This window comes from Tamandua tetradactyla, chromosome 9, assembly GCF_023851605.1.
Source record: "Tamandua tetradactyla isolate mTamTet1 chromosome 9, mTamTet1.pri, whole genome shotgun sequence".
Lineage (NCBI taxonomy): Eukaryota > Metazoa > Chordata > Mammalia > Pilosa > Myrmecophagidae > Tamandua > Tamandua tetradactyla.
In genome coordinates this window covers 117,606,043-117,623,048 of record NC_135335.1, presented here as the reverse complement: position 1 = coordinate 117,623,048, position 17,006 = coordinate 117,606,043, and the positions used below count along the sequence as shown (strand labels likewise).

General features: G+C 35.6%; 1 protein-coding gene across 5 annotated transcripts in view; it reads right to left on the bottom strand.

Moving 5' to 3' along the window:
- The window catches only part of RAD17 (RAD17 checkpoint clamp loader component), a 32,751-nt gene extending 15,802 nt beyond the window's left edge, over positions 1-16,949 (bottom strand). For 2 of the 5 annotated variants that reach the window (XM_077117424.1, XM_077117425.1), the window contains exons 1-10: positions 16,671-16,931; positions 14,981-15,070; positions 12,752-13,009; positions 11,961-12,044; positions 6,492-6,648; positions 4,671-4,816; positions 4,266-4,318; positions 4,056-4,181; positions 3,896-3,965; positions 742-853 (exon numbers count right to left, since the gene is read on the bottom strand). In XM_077117424.1, coding sequence (XP_076973539.1) covers positions 742-853; positions 3,896-3,965; positions 4,056-4,181; positions 4,266-4,318; positions 4,671-4,816; positions 6,492-6,648; positions 11,961-12,044; positions 12,752-13,009; positions 14,981-15,055 — 1,081 coding nt within the window. In that variant the 5' untranslated portion in view covers positions 15,056-15,070; positions 16,671-16,931. Of the gene's footprint in view, positions 1-741; positions 854-3,895; positions 3,966-4,055; positions 4,182-4,265; positions 4,319-4,670; positions 4,817-6,491; positions 6,649-11,960; positions 12,045-12,751; positions 13,010-14,980; positions 15,071-15,887; positions 15,931-16,670 lie in introns of all 5 variants that reach the window. The other 3 variants (XM_077117422.1, XM_077117423.1, XM_077117421.1) reach the window with 3 other exon arrangements.
- Positions 16,950-17,006: the final 57 nt, after the last annotated feature.

The window sequence follows — 17,006 nt, the reverse complement described above, 5'->3', positions numbered from 1 at the left end:
TATTTTTTGTAACAAAAAATAGTGGGACTATTTTTTCTTTTTTACACTCTCATGGCTATTAGCCCTTTTTTACATATTAGTAAAAAGAAATCAATTTCCTAAACATGTCATAAACTATTATATGATTATTTAACCCATGGCCAGTTGGCTATAACATTTGTTGAGCCCTTCATATGTCAAGAACTGTTATAAGCACGTTATAAGTATTACTTCATTAAATCTTCATACAACCCTGTCTATGAGTTAGGGTCTCATAAAAAGTAAGAAAATGGAGGCGCAGAAAGATTAAAGATAGGACTACACAATTGGTAAATAACAGCCGGGACCTTCACTCAGGAAGTCTCACTCCAAATTAACGTGGTTTTTTTTTTCTTTGTCATGGCAGGTTCCAGGAATCAAACCCAGGTCTCTGGCATGGCCGCCGAGAACTCTGCCACTGAGCCACCGCTGCACCACCTCACTCCAAATTAACTTTACAAGGTAAAGTAATAAACCACGTAAATGGACTAGATTTTCTCTCAGAGATAAGGGTAAATATGATGATGTATTTATAGGGTATGTGTATGCAAATGTACATACATAATCTTAAACTATTGTCTCAATTTATCAAAAAAAAAAAAACCAAAACTGGAGATAGGAATATATTAATAAGTTCAAATATTTTTAGTTTGATTTCATAAACAGTTAAGAGAAATTTAGTAACTTATATAGGGCTGTATGAATGTACCTTCCAATTGTTACCTTTTAAAGAAGAAAACTGGAGGCTGTTTATTGCACTTCTGATATCACCAGAACATCCTCGACAGAGCAACTCTAGAGAAGTTTTATCAGGGACAATAATTTTTCTTCCATTCTAAAATGAGCAAATTAAAGTTTAAAAAACCATGGACCCTAAATTAGAATCTTTTAAACTTGAAATGATAAAAAAAAAACCTCCATGAAAACACCAATCTGCCTATGAGAAATTCAAGTATAAAATCAAGTATAAAAATCAGGTATAAAATCAAGTATAAAATACAAGTAAAAAATAAGGTATAAAATATTGTTTTACATTTTTACTTCGACCAGGTCATTTTTTTTCATATTTATGTGGTTTTACTTCAAACAGATAAATCAATTCAGAATATCTAAGAACTGCAGGTTTTAAAATTTTATGCACATTTTATGCATAACTTCTTTTTAACTTTTAAAATTATATAATTAAAAAAATCATATAATACATATATACAAAGCAAAGAAGGAAAAAAGCAATAGTTTTCAAAGCACTCTTCAACAAGCAGTTGTAAGGCAGATCACAGAGTTTGTCATGGGCTACCATGATATCCTCTCAGATTTTTTCCTTCTAGCTGCTTCAGAATATAAGAAGCTAGAAGGAATAAATATTTTCTTAGCATCACAATGTAGTTTTTTTTGTGTGTGTGTGAAAAAATAACACGTATACAAAAAAAATAATGAATTTCAAAGCACAGCACCACAATTAGTTGTAGAATAGATTTCAGAGTTTGGTATGGGCTACAATTTCACAATTTTAGGTTTTTATTTCTAATTGCGCTAAGAGACTGGAGACTAAAAGAGATACCAATTTAATGATTCAGCAATCATATTCTTTTGTTAAACCCTACCTTCTCTGTATAACTCCACCATCACCTTTGATCCTTCTATCTCACTTTTGAGGGGTATTTGGGCTATGGCCATTCTAACTTTTTCATGTTAAGGGGCTGTCAATAATATGGGGTAGGGAGATGGAACTAGCTGATGTTCTGGAGAGGCTGGGCTCTCTTGACCAGGTCCTATTTCAAGGTTTTTTTTTTTTTTTTCTTTTTCTCCCCACCCATACACATATATACATACACACACACACCTCTACACAAAATAATGATAAATAAATTTAAATACACAAAATAATTGTCAAATTTAAAAACAAAGTCATCTGGAAAATCTTTGAAATAAACACGGAAGTCCCTACACTAGGGTTTTCAACATATTTACTATCTGTTGAGTATTAAAAAGCCATGATCGCATCAACTTCATATTAATGCCTAAGCTTTATATAGACGTTTAGGATAGATAAAACAGATGTGTGTTTTTAAAAGATGTGCATGTAAATTTAAATAAATAATATTTATTTATTTAAATAAATAATTTAAATAAATAATATAGCACTTGGTAATATAAACACATTTCAGATCTTTGTAAAAACTATTAATAGGAAAATAGTAATTTACTGCAATCCTTAAATATACTTGTCTAATTTTATTTACTAGATATTTCAAATATTCTTATGAAAAAATTACTGTCCTCTGTCATTCTCCCTAAATCACACAAATTGAGAGAATAACTATGTCCTCCCCACAGTTGTTTCCTTACCTCTGAACTGGAGATAATATACCAATCTTGTTACTGACACATACTAAGGGCTGAATACATCATTTCTATTATTAATATTATTATTTAATTTTTCACATTGTTACTTTTAACATGACTTTAAATTATGTTTTTGCATGTCATTAAATATTCTCCAAAATATTACTGTCAATAGTGTAACAGTCCACATAGCAACTGCTCCCTCTATTATTAAACTTGGCTTATTTCTACTTCTTACTCTTAAGAACTGTTATTGATTAAGCTAAATGCTCTACATACATTTTCTTGCTTAATCTTCAAAATAACCTCTCCCTTTGAGATTTCTCTCACTTCCTGTGATCCCAGCAGTGAAATAAAAAGTTTTTTGCAAGATTTAGTTGATTTCTACCATTAGGGCCCCTGGATCTATGCTGCTGGAAGTACAAGTTTCATTATTTTATCATCTTTATTTGAACAATAGAACAAAGGAAGTATTAAAAGTGACAACAGGACAAAAGTAGAGTTGGACTGTTGATGACTAAGGTAACTAACTAGATAGCAGAAAACTATTTCTTTTTTTTTTTTTAACTTTTTTATTGTATAGTATAACATATATACAAAGCAAAGAAATAAAAAAACAATAGTTTTCAAAGCACTCTTCAACAAGTAGTTATAGGACAGATCCCAGAGTTTGTCATGGGCTACCTTACAATCCTCTCAGATTTTTCCTTCTAGCTGCTCCAGAAGATAGGAGGCGAGAAGGCTTAAATATTTTTTTTATCATCACCACTGACTTTTTTCCTTCTTTTTTTGTGAAAAATAATATATATACAAAAAAGCTATATATTTCAAAGCACAGCACCACAATTAGTTATAGAACAGATTTCAAAGTTTGGCTTGGGTTACAATTTCACAATTTCAGGTTTTTACTTCTAGCTGCTCTAAGATACTGGAGATTAAAAGAAATATCAATATAATGATTCAGCATTCATATTTATTTGTTAAATTCTATCTTCACTGTATAACTCCACCATCACCTTTGATATTTTCAACCCTCTCTTTAGGGGTGTTTGGGCTATGGCTATTCTAAATTTTCCATATATTAGTCTGTCACTAATATGGGGTAGGGAGATGGAACTATCTGATGCTCTGGAGAGGCTGGGCCCTCTAGGTTTCAGGACTTATCTTGTCCAGGGACCCACCTGGAGATTGTAGGTTTCTGAAAAATTACTCTAGTGCATAGAACCCTTGTGGAATCTTATATATTTAGAAACTATTTCTTAATGAGAGTCCCAATTTTGAACAGCAAACCAAGCAAAGGGAAAATTTACCTCAGTGTGAAAGAGAAAGCTGTTTAAATAGTAGAAAAAGGTACAAGTTTTAATCAATTTTTTCTATATTTTAAAATGTGACATGCCTCATTAACGAAATAATTTTTATAATAATTCTAAAACCCAAAACACAGCATGTCTCCAATTCCTCAAGTTTTACTAAAGTCATTTAAGGTGGGCTGTCTACAAGATTCAAATTCATCAGTTCTTAAGAGACTTACCTTATTAGCTTCTATTGTCACTATTCGATTAAGAAATTTCATCATAATTGTTGGTGCCACAGGGTTGAAACTGTCAAAGTTTTACAAAGAAGGATGTTGGTTAAATTATTAATTTTAAATTATAGCCTATATGTGAATATATGAAGCAGGAATTGTTTACCTAATATTTGATATAGAACATTCTTCTTGAATTTCTTTAGGAAATAGTAACCTTTGATTATTATCTCCACTGAGACTGTCAGAGATTATAAATACAAGGGGGCATCGACCAATCCGTACATACTTCCTAAAATAACAAAATACAGCAATGTTGAAACTTAAGCCACTTGACATGCAATTTGGAGTTTTAGAAAACATCAGTGAAACTCACCTTAGAACTTCATGTAATGTCTGAGGATCTCGATAAAATTGGTTAGGTAAATCCTAGGGAAATGTGAAATTCTAATCAATAAGATGCATCAATCAATGGGAACCCCAATTTTCAGATCATGTTTTCTTAAGGTCACTTTACCAGTTATTTATTATTTTCACTTAGAAGTTATTTTCTAAATACTTCTTTGACTTTTTTATACTTAAGCCATTTAAATTTTTAACATTTGTTAACCTTTAAAATCTCTATTCTAGGTTAATAGAAATACTTTGGATTACTGCCAGTACAAAAACTTTATGCTACATTTGACCACTATTAATACTATGGAAAGGAGCCACCACATGAAATATTATCTCTCATTTCATTACTCAGTAGCCATGGGAAGATTTCAAAACTGGTCCTTACTTCAATCAGAATTATCTTCTTATCAGTTCTCAGATCATCTCCAAGCATTTGTAATTTGTTATACTTTGTTGCTCGTAGTAGGAACTCTTTAAAAACTGCCATCTGAGACTGACAGGGGATGTATGGAAATGTACGGAAGCTTGATTCTAAAATGAAACACATTTAACACCTTTACTTTCAACAAATTCTATATACGTAAAATTTATATACATATGTACATATATATATACACATTCATATACATATATACTTTTACTTACATATGATGGAGCTCACAATACAGGCTGACTATTTTTTAATTAGGGGAAATTGTTCAAATTAAAAATAAGATACTCATTTCAAAAGCCAAGAATCACCATGGATAACAGTAATTTTTTTATAACAGTGAGTGCAATATGGAGTTAACTGACTTTAGAACACAGCTCTCAATATAATGTGCATATAACTGTTGAAAATAACTAAAAAAACAAAACAAAACTATGAAGTTGGCCTACCTAATGAAGACTCTACAAATGAGTACCTGACTAAAAACGAATAATCTTCAATAACAAATGTTTAACAAAAGCAAAATGACTGATTAGTGAACTTGGAAATAAAGGAAGTTCTCTGAAGACATGATTTACATAGAAGACTAGCAAATGAAGACTTTCACTTCATTTAAGTGTCCAAATTACATTACCCCTTAAAAAACAATAAAACCTCAGGAACATAGGATACCACACGTAAAGGTATGCATACCAAAGATGGTATAAAAACAACAACCCAGAGAAAAGATTTTGCGGGATACTCCTCATTAAATAACACTGTCCTTTTACAGACCCCTGTTACTTCAAAATGGCATTTGAGATCTGGCTACCCCTAGAGTCCAGCCATCTTTATTTTATTTTATTTTTTTACATCTTTTTTTTTATTAATTTAAAAATTTTTTTTAAAATACCAAAAATCACCAAACAAACACTAACATTCATAACTTGATCATTCTGTCCTACATATATAATCACTAATCCACAATACACATAGTTGCATATTCATCATTATGATCATTTCTTGGAACATTTGCATCTATTCAGAAAAAGAAATAAAAAGAAAACAGAAAAAAATTCATATACCAGCCATCTTTAGTATCTATTAAAATAAACAAACTAAAAAACACCTATGTAAGTTAAAAATGATCGTGCAGGCGTATATAAGCACATGGATGGATGTCTGTCTTAAGGGCTCCTTCCATATTCCAATGACAGTCTTTGCCTTATATTTTGATTTGACTTGATTTTGAAAGGTTTCTACTGATCTAAGCTACCTTGTTTGGTGGCAAATTCCTTTAAAAGATCTTAAGGCTTAATCTACATTTTAATAAATAAAAAGATTTTATTTGTACTGTCTAACCACCCATTCCAGAGCCTAGAAAAAAGTACATAAAATAATGCAAAGAGACTGACTTGTTACCTAACAAAAAAGTTTAAACATAATCCTCAAAAACTCACTGTCTTTCACCCCGTTGGAGGCAATCGTTCCTTCCTTCTCCTTTTAAAATTACACTCCTCTGAAAGAGGGAAATACGGGAGAAAATGCACTCATGTGGTTTCACCTGATTGCTATTCTGACTTTGTGACACAGCAAATAGTGAAAAGATGCCAATCTAACATAGAAGTGGCATTACATAACGTCTAGAAGTGGCATTACATAACGTCTGTTCAAAAACATACTGAACAGGATCATAAAAACCTCAGATCAGAAGTACACAGATGGGTTGATCATTTCACAGCTCAATTAAGAACAGTTTTTTCCCACTCTCTCCTTTACCCTTACAGCAAATCTTACCAAGATTAGACATCTCCTTGGAATCATCTTTTTGAAAGTCTGATAAAACTGGATTAATCCACTCTTGTACTTGGATACCATGTTCCTTTGATAGTATTTTTATAGTTGTTGTCTTTCCACATCCAGGAGGACCTGTTATTAATAAAATAGATCCACCCTAAAACCAAATACAAATATTAATTCAAAAATCACCAGAATGCCAGAATATCATTTTTAAATTTTCATTCTAAATATTACTTATTATTTTCACAAATAGGTACTGACTGTCCCATATCAGCAGACTAAACTTCATAATGATGCTAGCTGGAATAAACCAACTTTGGACAAAATGAGAGACTTATTTTCTGAACTTTAAGCACAGTAGAAAAAACATCAATTTCCTCTAATTCCTCGATTCTTTCATTATGTCCCTCCTAAGGCGACATACTAGCCAAACTACAACTGAACTTTTCCTAGAGTAAGGAAGTAATTCTTGAAACAAAGATTTTCAGAGGTTAACTCAATTTGTAAAATTCAATCTAAATATAAACCTGTCATTGGATAATATAATATTATATAAATATGTAATTACTATGGCAAGACCTGTTTGGAAATCAGATTCTTTCAGAAACATATTTACCAAAGATAGGTTACGGGTTTCAGTAACACTGCACCATATTGTAGATGTGATGAAAAATTAATGCTAAATAATGTATCAGAAGCTTTCCTTAAAGTCTGGCATGGCTGTCATGATTTTTTTTTTTTTTTTACATGGGCAGGCACCGGGAATCAAACCCTGGTCCTCTGCCATCGCAGGCAAGCATTCTTGCCTGCTGAGCCACCGTGGCCCACCCGGCTGTTATGATCTTAACGTGAAGAAGGCAAACCTTATTTTCACTAGCTACATTTCTTTTTTCAACTATTTTTAAAATTACAAAAGTAATGTATGTTCATCGTTAACAAATATCAAATAATATAAGTGGATATAATAAAAGGTGAACGCTCTTTCAAAAAGAAACAAATAAAATAGCAGTGCTTCAAAATGAAAGACCTGATTATTTACCAAAAACCCCATTAAAATATATATACCAGGGCGGGCCACGATGGCTCAGTGGCAGAGTTCTTGCCTGCCATGCCGGAGACCCGGGTTCAATTCCCGTGCTTGCCCATGCGAAAAAAAAAGATACAAAAAATACATATAACAATATATTGGGGTCAATGTAAATGTTCCAAAATTGATTGCTGTGATAGATGCTCAACTCTATGTATATACTAAGCCACGGAATTGTACATTTAAATGGCTGAATTATGCGGTATGTGAGTTGCATGTCAATAAGCTGTTAACATTTTTATGTGTATACGTATATACACATACATATGCCAATAACAAGTTTTGGTAAGGATGTGGAGAAAATGGAACCCTCAGATACGGCTGTTGAGAATATAAAATGGTACAACCACTTAGGAAAAGAGTTTGGCATTTCCTCAAAAAGTTAAATATGGAAATGCTACATAAACCAGCAATTGAACCCTTAGGTATATAACCAAGAGAAATGAAAACGTAAGTCTTCATAAAAACCTGTACGTGAATGGTCACAGCAAAGTGATACATAATAGCCAAAAAGTAGAATAACCAAATGCCCATCAACTCAAACATGGCTAAATATAATGTAGTATACACATACAATGAATACTATTCAGCCATAAAAAATTATGAAGTACTGATGAATGCTACAAAATGGATGAAATCTGAAAACATTATGGTAAGTCAGAAGAAGCCAGAAAAAAAATGACCACAGATTCTATGATTCCATTTATATGAAATGACTAGAAGCGTCACATTTATGGAGACAGAAAGCAGACCGCTTTCCCTGGAGCAGGAGCAGGAGGAGGAGGAGGAGAAGGAGGAGGTAGGATACAGGAGTGACTGTCAGTGGTCACAAGATTTCTTCTGAGGGTGATAAAAATGTTCTGGAATTAGACAGTTGCGCAATGCTTTGAATGTACCAAAAACCATTTAATAGAATACTTTCACTCCATGAGTGAATTTCATGGCATGTGAATTAAATCTCAATAAAGCTATTAAATATACGCTGTATATGAGTAAATGCATGTTTACATGCACATATATACACACACACAGATTTCTTTCAATACATTTCAAGTATGGACCTACATTTTAAATGACCCACATTCCACATCGGGATGGTGAGCTTTACAGGAACGGCTATTTTATATTGTGGAAAAATCTGTTCAGAATTTAAAAAAATGTTTTCCTTTGTATTACCAACCCAATTATTAATCTCCTCCAACAGAACATAAATTCTATGAGTCAGGAGCCATGCCTGCCTTGCTCAAAGTTGTATGTCCAGTGCTTACTGCAGTGCTGGGCCAGGGTAGTTTCTCAATAAATACTACCTGATTGAGGAAATGAATAAACAAACAAATGAACAAATGGAATGAGGGATATAAATTCAACAAAGAGCAAGAGAGAAAACATGAGTATGTGTATGAATTTACACATGTACATTTAAAACAGGAGACTTTACGGTTTTTCTACTAAGAGAACTATAAATAAAAATTCCCACTCCATTTAAAGGCAGTGTAACTGGGCTGGTGACACAGGAGCAGAAAAGTAAATCAAGATAGTATTTTCTGTTCCCTTTTGCTATTGCAGTTATTGAAATTGCTCCCAGCTTAGCGTTTCCAAGCAGATGAGTTTTTAAAAAGTAGAAGTCCAAGCACAGGCAGTCATAGCTTTTTCTCACACAATAATCAAAGGTGTATTTTTTGACATGATGGTAGAGCCACATAGCAAAATTTTTGCTTCCAGTAAGGGAACTGGAAGGTAGTCAGCCATCAGAACATGAAAACATGTAAGACTTTCGGTTAATTCCCCATTGTCTACATTACAATATATTTAATTATATTTTAAATTGCCACCTCCCTAAATTAAACTGAGCAAATATCTAGAGAACTTAAAACAAATTTAAAAAAAATTAGTTTGCTCATAGACAAATCTAATTGCTAAATATTTTGTAGGAAAAAAAAGTCTTATAATTACTGGTATTATCGAATCTTTTGTACAGTCTATGACCAATTAAAGCCTACCTCTTTAAGGGGAAGAAGCTTGAAAATAGTCAAGAAAATACTCTCCCCAATTCCTACATATGTACACACATATATGTTTATATAGGTAGTTTTAAGACATAATAATGTTTATACTAAAAGAGTGTTACAAAGAATTGAAACCACACAACAGCATTTAACACCCACTAGGATGACTAGTATTCTTTAGAAGGTGAGAGCGGGGATAACAAGTGTCAGTGAGCGTGCTGAAGAACTGGAACCCGAACCCGTAACGAGTAGCCACTGTGGGAAACAGTTTGAAAGTTCCTCACAAAGATAAATATAGAACTAATGTACGACCCAGCAAACCCACTTCCAGGTATATATTTAAAAGAACAGAAATCAGGAACTCAGATGCCTATATGACAATGTTCACTGCGGTATTAATTATTCACAATGGCCAAAAAATGGAAACAACCCGAATGTCCATCAAGAAATGAAACAGATAAACAAAATGTGATCTGCAATGTATTACTATTCACCATTAAGAGGAATGAAACTCTAATACATGCTACAACACGTTGCTATGGAATTCTTTCTTGAATATATTACCTTAACCATAAAGAAAAAGGTTAAAACCACAGATCAGATAGCAAGGACCTTGATTCAAGAGACAGGGATCTGCTCCTAAAACACGAACCCCTTTAACTGGAAGTTGAAAATTAAAGGTATAGAGATTTAAAAATTAAACTGCCTTTCCAACTGGAACTGTATTTCAAGGTAACTAAATCAACCCAGCTTTTCTTTACAAAAAATGCTGGCTAGTAATTTTAGAAATAACAATAAAATTAGAAAGGCACCATTAACAACCTAATAAAATAACATTCAGACAAGGATCAACAACAGACACTAAAGCATTTAAGTGAAAGGTTGCTCAGGAACTGGACACTCCAATGCTGCCAACCATCTCCCCACCCAATGTGTTTGTCCATTTCAAGGCAAAGTTACTTATTTTGAAGATTTCTGACTATCATTTAACATCAAAGATAGAAAGCCAGACATACTTTCTTATAGGATGTAACATAAAATTATAGCAACGCCTTTGAAGTATTCTTACAGAAAAATTCAACCTGAATCTAATCAAGCTCTGATTTAAAAGTTCAGGTTACAGGAAATGCCAGAGAGAAGATCAAGTTAACCATGAGGAGGAAACAACCTAAGAAATCCAGGATGTTAGCTTCTGCTAGTCAGCCTACCCAGTCTCTTCAATAAGTCAAAGCTTTGGAGGAAATAGGAGGAAGAAGGGAACTGTTCAATATTTAAAAAGACCTAAGAGATATGAAAATCAAATGCAAAGTGTGGTCTTTGATTAGATCCTGGTTTGAACAAAGTAGGTATAAAAGACATTTTGAAGATACAAGCTGTTAGATGACATTAGTTATTTTTGCTAATTTTGTTAGATATAAAAATGGTACAAGGGCGGTGCAACAGTGGCTCAGCAGAAAGAATTCTCGCCTGCCGAGCTGAAGACCAAGGTTTGATTCCCAGAGCCTGCCCATGTGAAAAAAAAAAAAATAATGGTATGAACAGTCAGTTACGAAAATGCCTTTTCTTTAACAGAAGTAAAATGAATTATCTAAGTCTGACTGGAATTTCAGAATGCCTATAATTTAATTCAAAATACCTGGAGGGGAAATGATGGGTATATGAGTATTAATTTAATATTCTATGTCTTTTAGGTTTGAAGAATATCAAAATAAAGAAGATTTTAAAAAAGAGAGAGAGGGGGAAGAATATTCTAGCTTGAGGGCCTGAGAGTAATTTTGCAACTAGGAAGTGAAACAAAAAACATCAGCCTAAAATGAATGATGACTGCTGCAGGCTATAATTAACACAAAAACTAATAAGTAATTTACCTGCTTGTTTCGGTGTCAAATAACTTGATATGCTAAATATATTAGCACCCTAACGGTTTACTGTGCATTATGCTAATGACAGGACGTAAGTGGGGAAAAAGACATTCAAGTAAAGGGGAAAAACGTTGCTGAATCTTTGAGTGTGCCTTCTAACGTGGAAGGCACATTCTTTCTTCTGTAATTTGAGTTATTCACATCTAATAATGTGGCAGTAAGAGAAGAAGTAGAAGTGAGGCTGAAGGCAAATTCAGGGAACTTTTATTACAGACAATCTGGACTTATCTGAACAGTAATCAGAAAAATTTAACTTTTTGCAACCAGCCATAAGTCAGAGAAACAATTTGAATGCTTAATACTTTTTAAATTGTTTGTTTCCTTTTGTTTTTTGCATGGGCAGGCAACAGGAATCGAAGCAGAATCTCTGGCAAGGCAGGGGAGAATTCTGCCACTGAGCTACAGTCACACCGCCCTATTAAATACTTTTAAATGCGCATTTCTTAATTACCTGTTTCGGTTGCCTTTCTAAGACTTGCGCTTTTAACCAGATTTCAACTTCTTCAATTTTCTTTTTATGCACAGCAAGTTCTTGCTAAGATTGAAAAATTAGAAGTTTAAAAGCAAAACATTTTAACTCAAGGATTTTTGGCACATCAGCACAGATTAATCTAGGATAAATGCTTTTGGTGGAAAAAGTAGCAAACAAGATAATATATTCTAGTAGAAAAGGTCCTTTCAGTTATCCTTAAGATTTTATATTATCATGGAAAATTCTGTTCTTATCCTGACACCACTGTATGATAATTTCGGGCAAGTTTACAATTACAGAATTGTTTTACATTACCGAAATTCATTTTGGGAAGGGCATGGGAAAGCATATTATATTCAGTAACACAAACAAACTAGGTTGGGGTTAACTCAACTCTGAGACAAATAACCAACAACTGTTGAAAAAACATTTTATGGGTATAGAGCTTATGTTTGGGATGATGAAACTGTTCTGGAAATAGATAGGAGTGATGGTTATACATCATTTTGAAAAATCTAATGCCTCCAAATTGTAGACTTAAAAATAGTTAAAATGTAAATTTTATGTCACATATATTTACCACAATTTTTTAAAAGTTAAAAAAATTTATGGAACACACACACACACACGTAGATACTGTTTTTTTCTAATCCATTTAGACAAAGATTTTCATGAGTTACAATCTGAAAATGTACATCCTTCTCATTCCCATACTCCCTCAGCCACCCTAAAAGTAAGATGTGCAGACCTGTTTGCATGCAGTTTAGTACCTGAGTCTCTGGTTGATATTTATCCACCCATGGTTCATTTTCAGACAGACATTCTTTTGAATTTTCTAGACCATAAATATGTTCTGAGGAAGATAGCTTTCCTCTCTTTCTGGCTGGAAATCTGCTACTTTCTAACGTGGAAGGCACATTGTTTCTTCTATAATTTGAGTTATTCACATCTAATGATGTGGCAGTAAGAGAAGAAATGTTTGTATTTTCTAAAAAATCATCAAATGATGGGTCTACCCAATCTGCTACCTGAAAAAAAGAAATTATGTAAATTTTATTACATTTTCTCCACCTATTCTTTACATAAATTAACTACTTTAGAAACAAAATATTCAAATGTGTATAACATTTTAAATAAAAATCTTATTAGCTCTTTAAGTAAAATTGGCTTTATACGTACTAGCTACTTTTCTACTTTAAAGTTAAGTGCAAATGCACACTTATTTACTTGACCATGGTAATGATAGATGTAATATAAAGGAATGAGGAATGCATTCATAATTCCTTTTTATTAACCGTAATCCTCCCAGATAAGCATAGGCTGGTTTTAAAAACTCATTTTTAGGCCTCAAACACAAATATTCAAATTACCTACTAAAAAATAAACAAAAATAGGGCGGGCCATGATGGCTCAGCAGGCAGAGTTCTAGTCTGCCAAGCCGGAGACCCGGGTTGGACTCCTGATGCCTGCCCATGAGAAAAAAAAAAAAGGCAAAAATAATAATAATAAAGAAAGATGATATTATTTTAACCAATTATAGCAATAAGAAGAGTGACACTTTTGTCTCGGCCAAGTTAAAACAATCACAAACTAAGATCCATGTGTGATTGGATAACAGCTTTGAGACTGTGAGGACAGGCTAAGAATCATAATGCTACTGATTAAATGTTTCTTCTGTGCAGAAAGCAAGTGATATTTTTATAAAAATGAGCAGGGTCTCCAATGAGGATGAAATTTGTCATTCAGAAATGCCTAGAAATAAGAAGTACTGGGATAACAGAGGAGAACCAGTGAATAATATTTCATGTTTTTCTAGCCTATAAAAATTGTCACCCTTTCTGCATTTCCCTCCATTTCTTTCTTTTATTCAAAGCTTTTTAAGTGCACATAAAGAAAAATCCTGAATTGAGCAATTTTAATTTTAAAACTTTTAGGAGTGTTAAAAAGGTTACCCTAATAATTATAAATTTCAACACAGATTTTCTTAACACTCTTAACGCTTACATAGAACTGACTGTATAAATCTAGTCTAGCACTTGGCTTTTGGAATTTCCTACCTAGCTAGGAAATTCCAAACAAGGAGGAACCAAGATTAGATTTTCTTTCAAGAATACTCAGCCACAGTTGTGAGCCATTTATTAACACGACGCTCTACGAGGAGAAAAAGCAGCAGCTGAAAACAGGCTCAGAGGAAGCAATCTGTATAAGTATTTTCTGAATGTAAAATCACAACTACTTCCTCTTTTAAGGAGAGTGGATTAAGAATATTATAGAAATTTTTAAGAAAGGAAGACCACAGGTGAAAAAAATTTCTTGGTCAGTTACCTAATATATTCCTCTTCAAAAGATTGTCAATGGCACTACAATTCTGACATTTTTCCTCTATTTTTCAAGGGTAAATAAAAACATTTTATTATATTAAACCTTTGATAGTGTTTCTTATCAATCTGCATATTCTTATACATTTCATAACTTTATTCCTTACGTAAATGCGGGCTCCTATTTAGTGAATAAAAGGAAGAGAAAGAGCAAAGTTAAATAACTTAAGATCAGAGAAAATTAAAGCCATCGCGAGGGAAACATTACGTTGCTTGAATATGATACTGCTTGACCCTCCGGCTTGCTGAGGACTGGCCATGTGATTTCTAAATGCTAAGGCCAATGGTTAAGCTATATAAACTATATAACCCACTACAATTCTTGTTTCTTTTATTCTATGGCTCTTTCATTAAAGTGGTCAGCCTTTTCTTTGCGACCAAGATTGTAAACCCCTTTTCAAATTAACACTGTGCTTTTAGTTTGTGATTGTTTCACAACTCACTACTAGACTTTCTCAGATCATTTTTTTGTTCCCTTTCTTTTTTTTTAAGTTTATTCACACACCATCATATCACTAATTTATAACATAGGTACTGAGCACCATTACTCTGATAACAGTGTTAAGTCATTAAGAACATCCTTGGGGGTCACTATTACATGGCTACTTTAGTGTATTGTACCTTTGTGGAAGATACCTTTGGTCTAAGAAAAGTTTTTGACATTATAAACTTTGATAGTTCCCATCCGTAGTACATTAAAGTACAATTCACCTACAGAAAAAGGGAAGAAAAGAAATCACCTTAAATTTACAAAGTAAATTACAGTTATCAGCATATGCTATAATTAACAAAATGATAAAGGTAAGGCTCAAAAACTAGTGAAAGAGGACATACTAAACAAAGGTTAAGGAAGAAATCAAAATGCAAAAATAAATTTTACATTTAATAATTAACCTCATCTATTTGTGTTATAAATGGAAAGTTTATAAAGTCAATAATATATTAGAGAATACAAAAAACTGCACATTTATGTACCTGCCTTTCCTTATTAAGAAAAACCAGAAAACTTTATTTGTACAGTTTTCCTATTGGAAAATAAAATTTTCCTCATCTCAAATTACAACTGCAGTTCTTCATTTCCAAAATTTCAACAAAAAGCACCATACAATTATTTCAGACATCATTCACTTGGTACAAAGAATTGAAATCTTATTCTAAGTCTTTTTCAATAATATTTTCCTTATTTGAAAATTGTAGATTTTTTTATGTGTGTGGCAACACTGAGTTTTTCAACTTTAAGAATTCTTAATGTTTAGGCAAACTAGTGAATTCAATTTTAAGTTAACCAGGAAAAAGATTTTTAAGGTCAATAAAATACAACCCAGCTTATAATATGTACCTTCTCCCACACTATAAAACAAAGAATTCGCCAGAAAAAAACTAAGTTACGACTGGAGGGGCTTTTAGCTCTGGAAATCCAAAAAGGTGGGAAAAATCTAAGTGGCTAAATAGCTCGTAGGCGAATTTAAAAGATGCGACTGTTACAGTCAAGACTCAAGTTGCTCTTTCACACCAAGACTGCAATTACCTCCTTTAAATAGCAGGTAACTGTCCCTGATGGCGCCAGGTCCCTGAAATGAGATGTCAGAGGTAGAAAAGGGACCTTCGAGAGTGTCCCCAGCAGATCCACCGCCACCCCACACCCGGGCGGCCGCTCAGTCGCCTAACGCGGCGCTGCTACCGAGCCGACAGCCGGGATGAGAGCGCCTCGGGGGGCTGGGTGCCTCGGGGGGGCTGGGAGCCTCGGGGGGCTGGGTGCCTCGGGGGGGCTGGGCGCCTCGGGGGGCTGCGCGCCTCGGGGGGCTGGGTGCCTCGGGGGGCTGGGTGCCTCGGGGGGGCTGGGAGCCTCGGGGGGCTGCGCGCCTCGGAGGGCTGGGCGCCTCGGGGGGCTGCGCGCCTCAGGGGGCTGGGTGCCTCGGGGGGCTGCGCGCCTCGGGGGGCTGGGTGCCTCGGGGGGGCTGCGCGCCCTGTGGGTTGGGCGCCTCGGAGGGCTGCGCGTCTCGGGGGACTGGGCGCCTCGGGGGGCTGGGTGCCTCGGGGGATTGCGCGCCTCGGGGGGCTGCGCGCCCTGTGGGTTGGGCGCCTCGGGGGGCTGCGCGCCTCGGGGGGCTGGGTGCCTCGGTGGGGCTGCGCGCCTCGGGGGGCTGGGCGCCCTGTGGGTTGGGCGCCTCGGGGGGCTGCGCGCCCGCCCCGTACTACGACAGGCAGGTCGGGAGGAGGAGCGACAGGGGCCCGGGCAGGCCTGAAGACGGAGATGGACTCCCGTGCCTAGGCCTTATAGACATCACAGCCTCATCTGCGGCGACCTTACTTTCCAGGAGCGGCATCACCTCGCGGCGCTGAGGCGCGGAAGAGCCGGAGCAGTGCTCCGGCTGGCAGGGCCTGGCCCGTACCGGCGCCGAGCCTCCTCCAGGGCCCGCCTCCGGGGGTCCTTCCTCCTCGGCCGGCGCTTCCGCGACGCAGCGAAGGGCGGGGCTGGCGGAGGCGCGGGGGACATAGGCATCCAGCTCACTGCCTACCCCGAAGCGTGCCCCCGAAATGGGCCCCCGCCCCGGACCCCACGATGGAACCGTGTCCTAGACGACCAGGTGCCCGCGACCAGGGGCCCGCGACCGGCCTGCAGAGGAAGGTGGGGACCCCGCGCCAG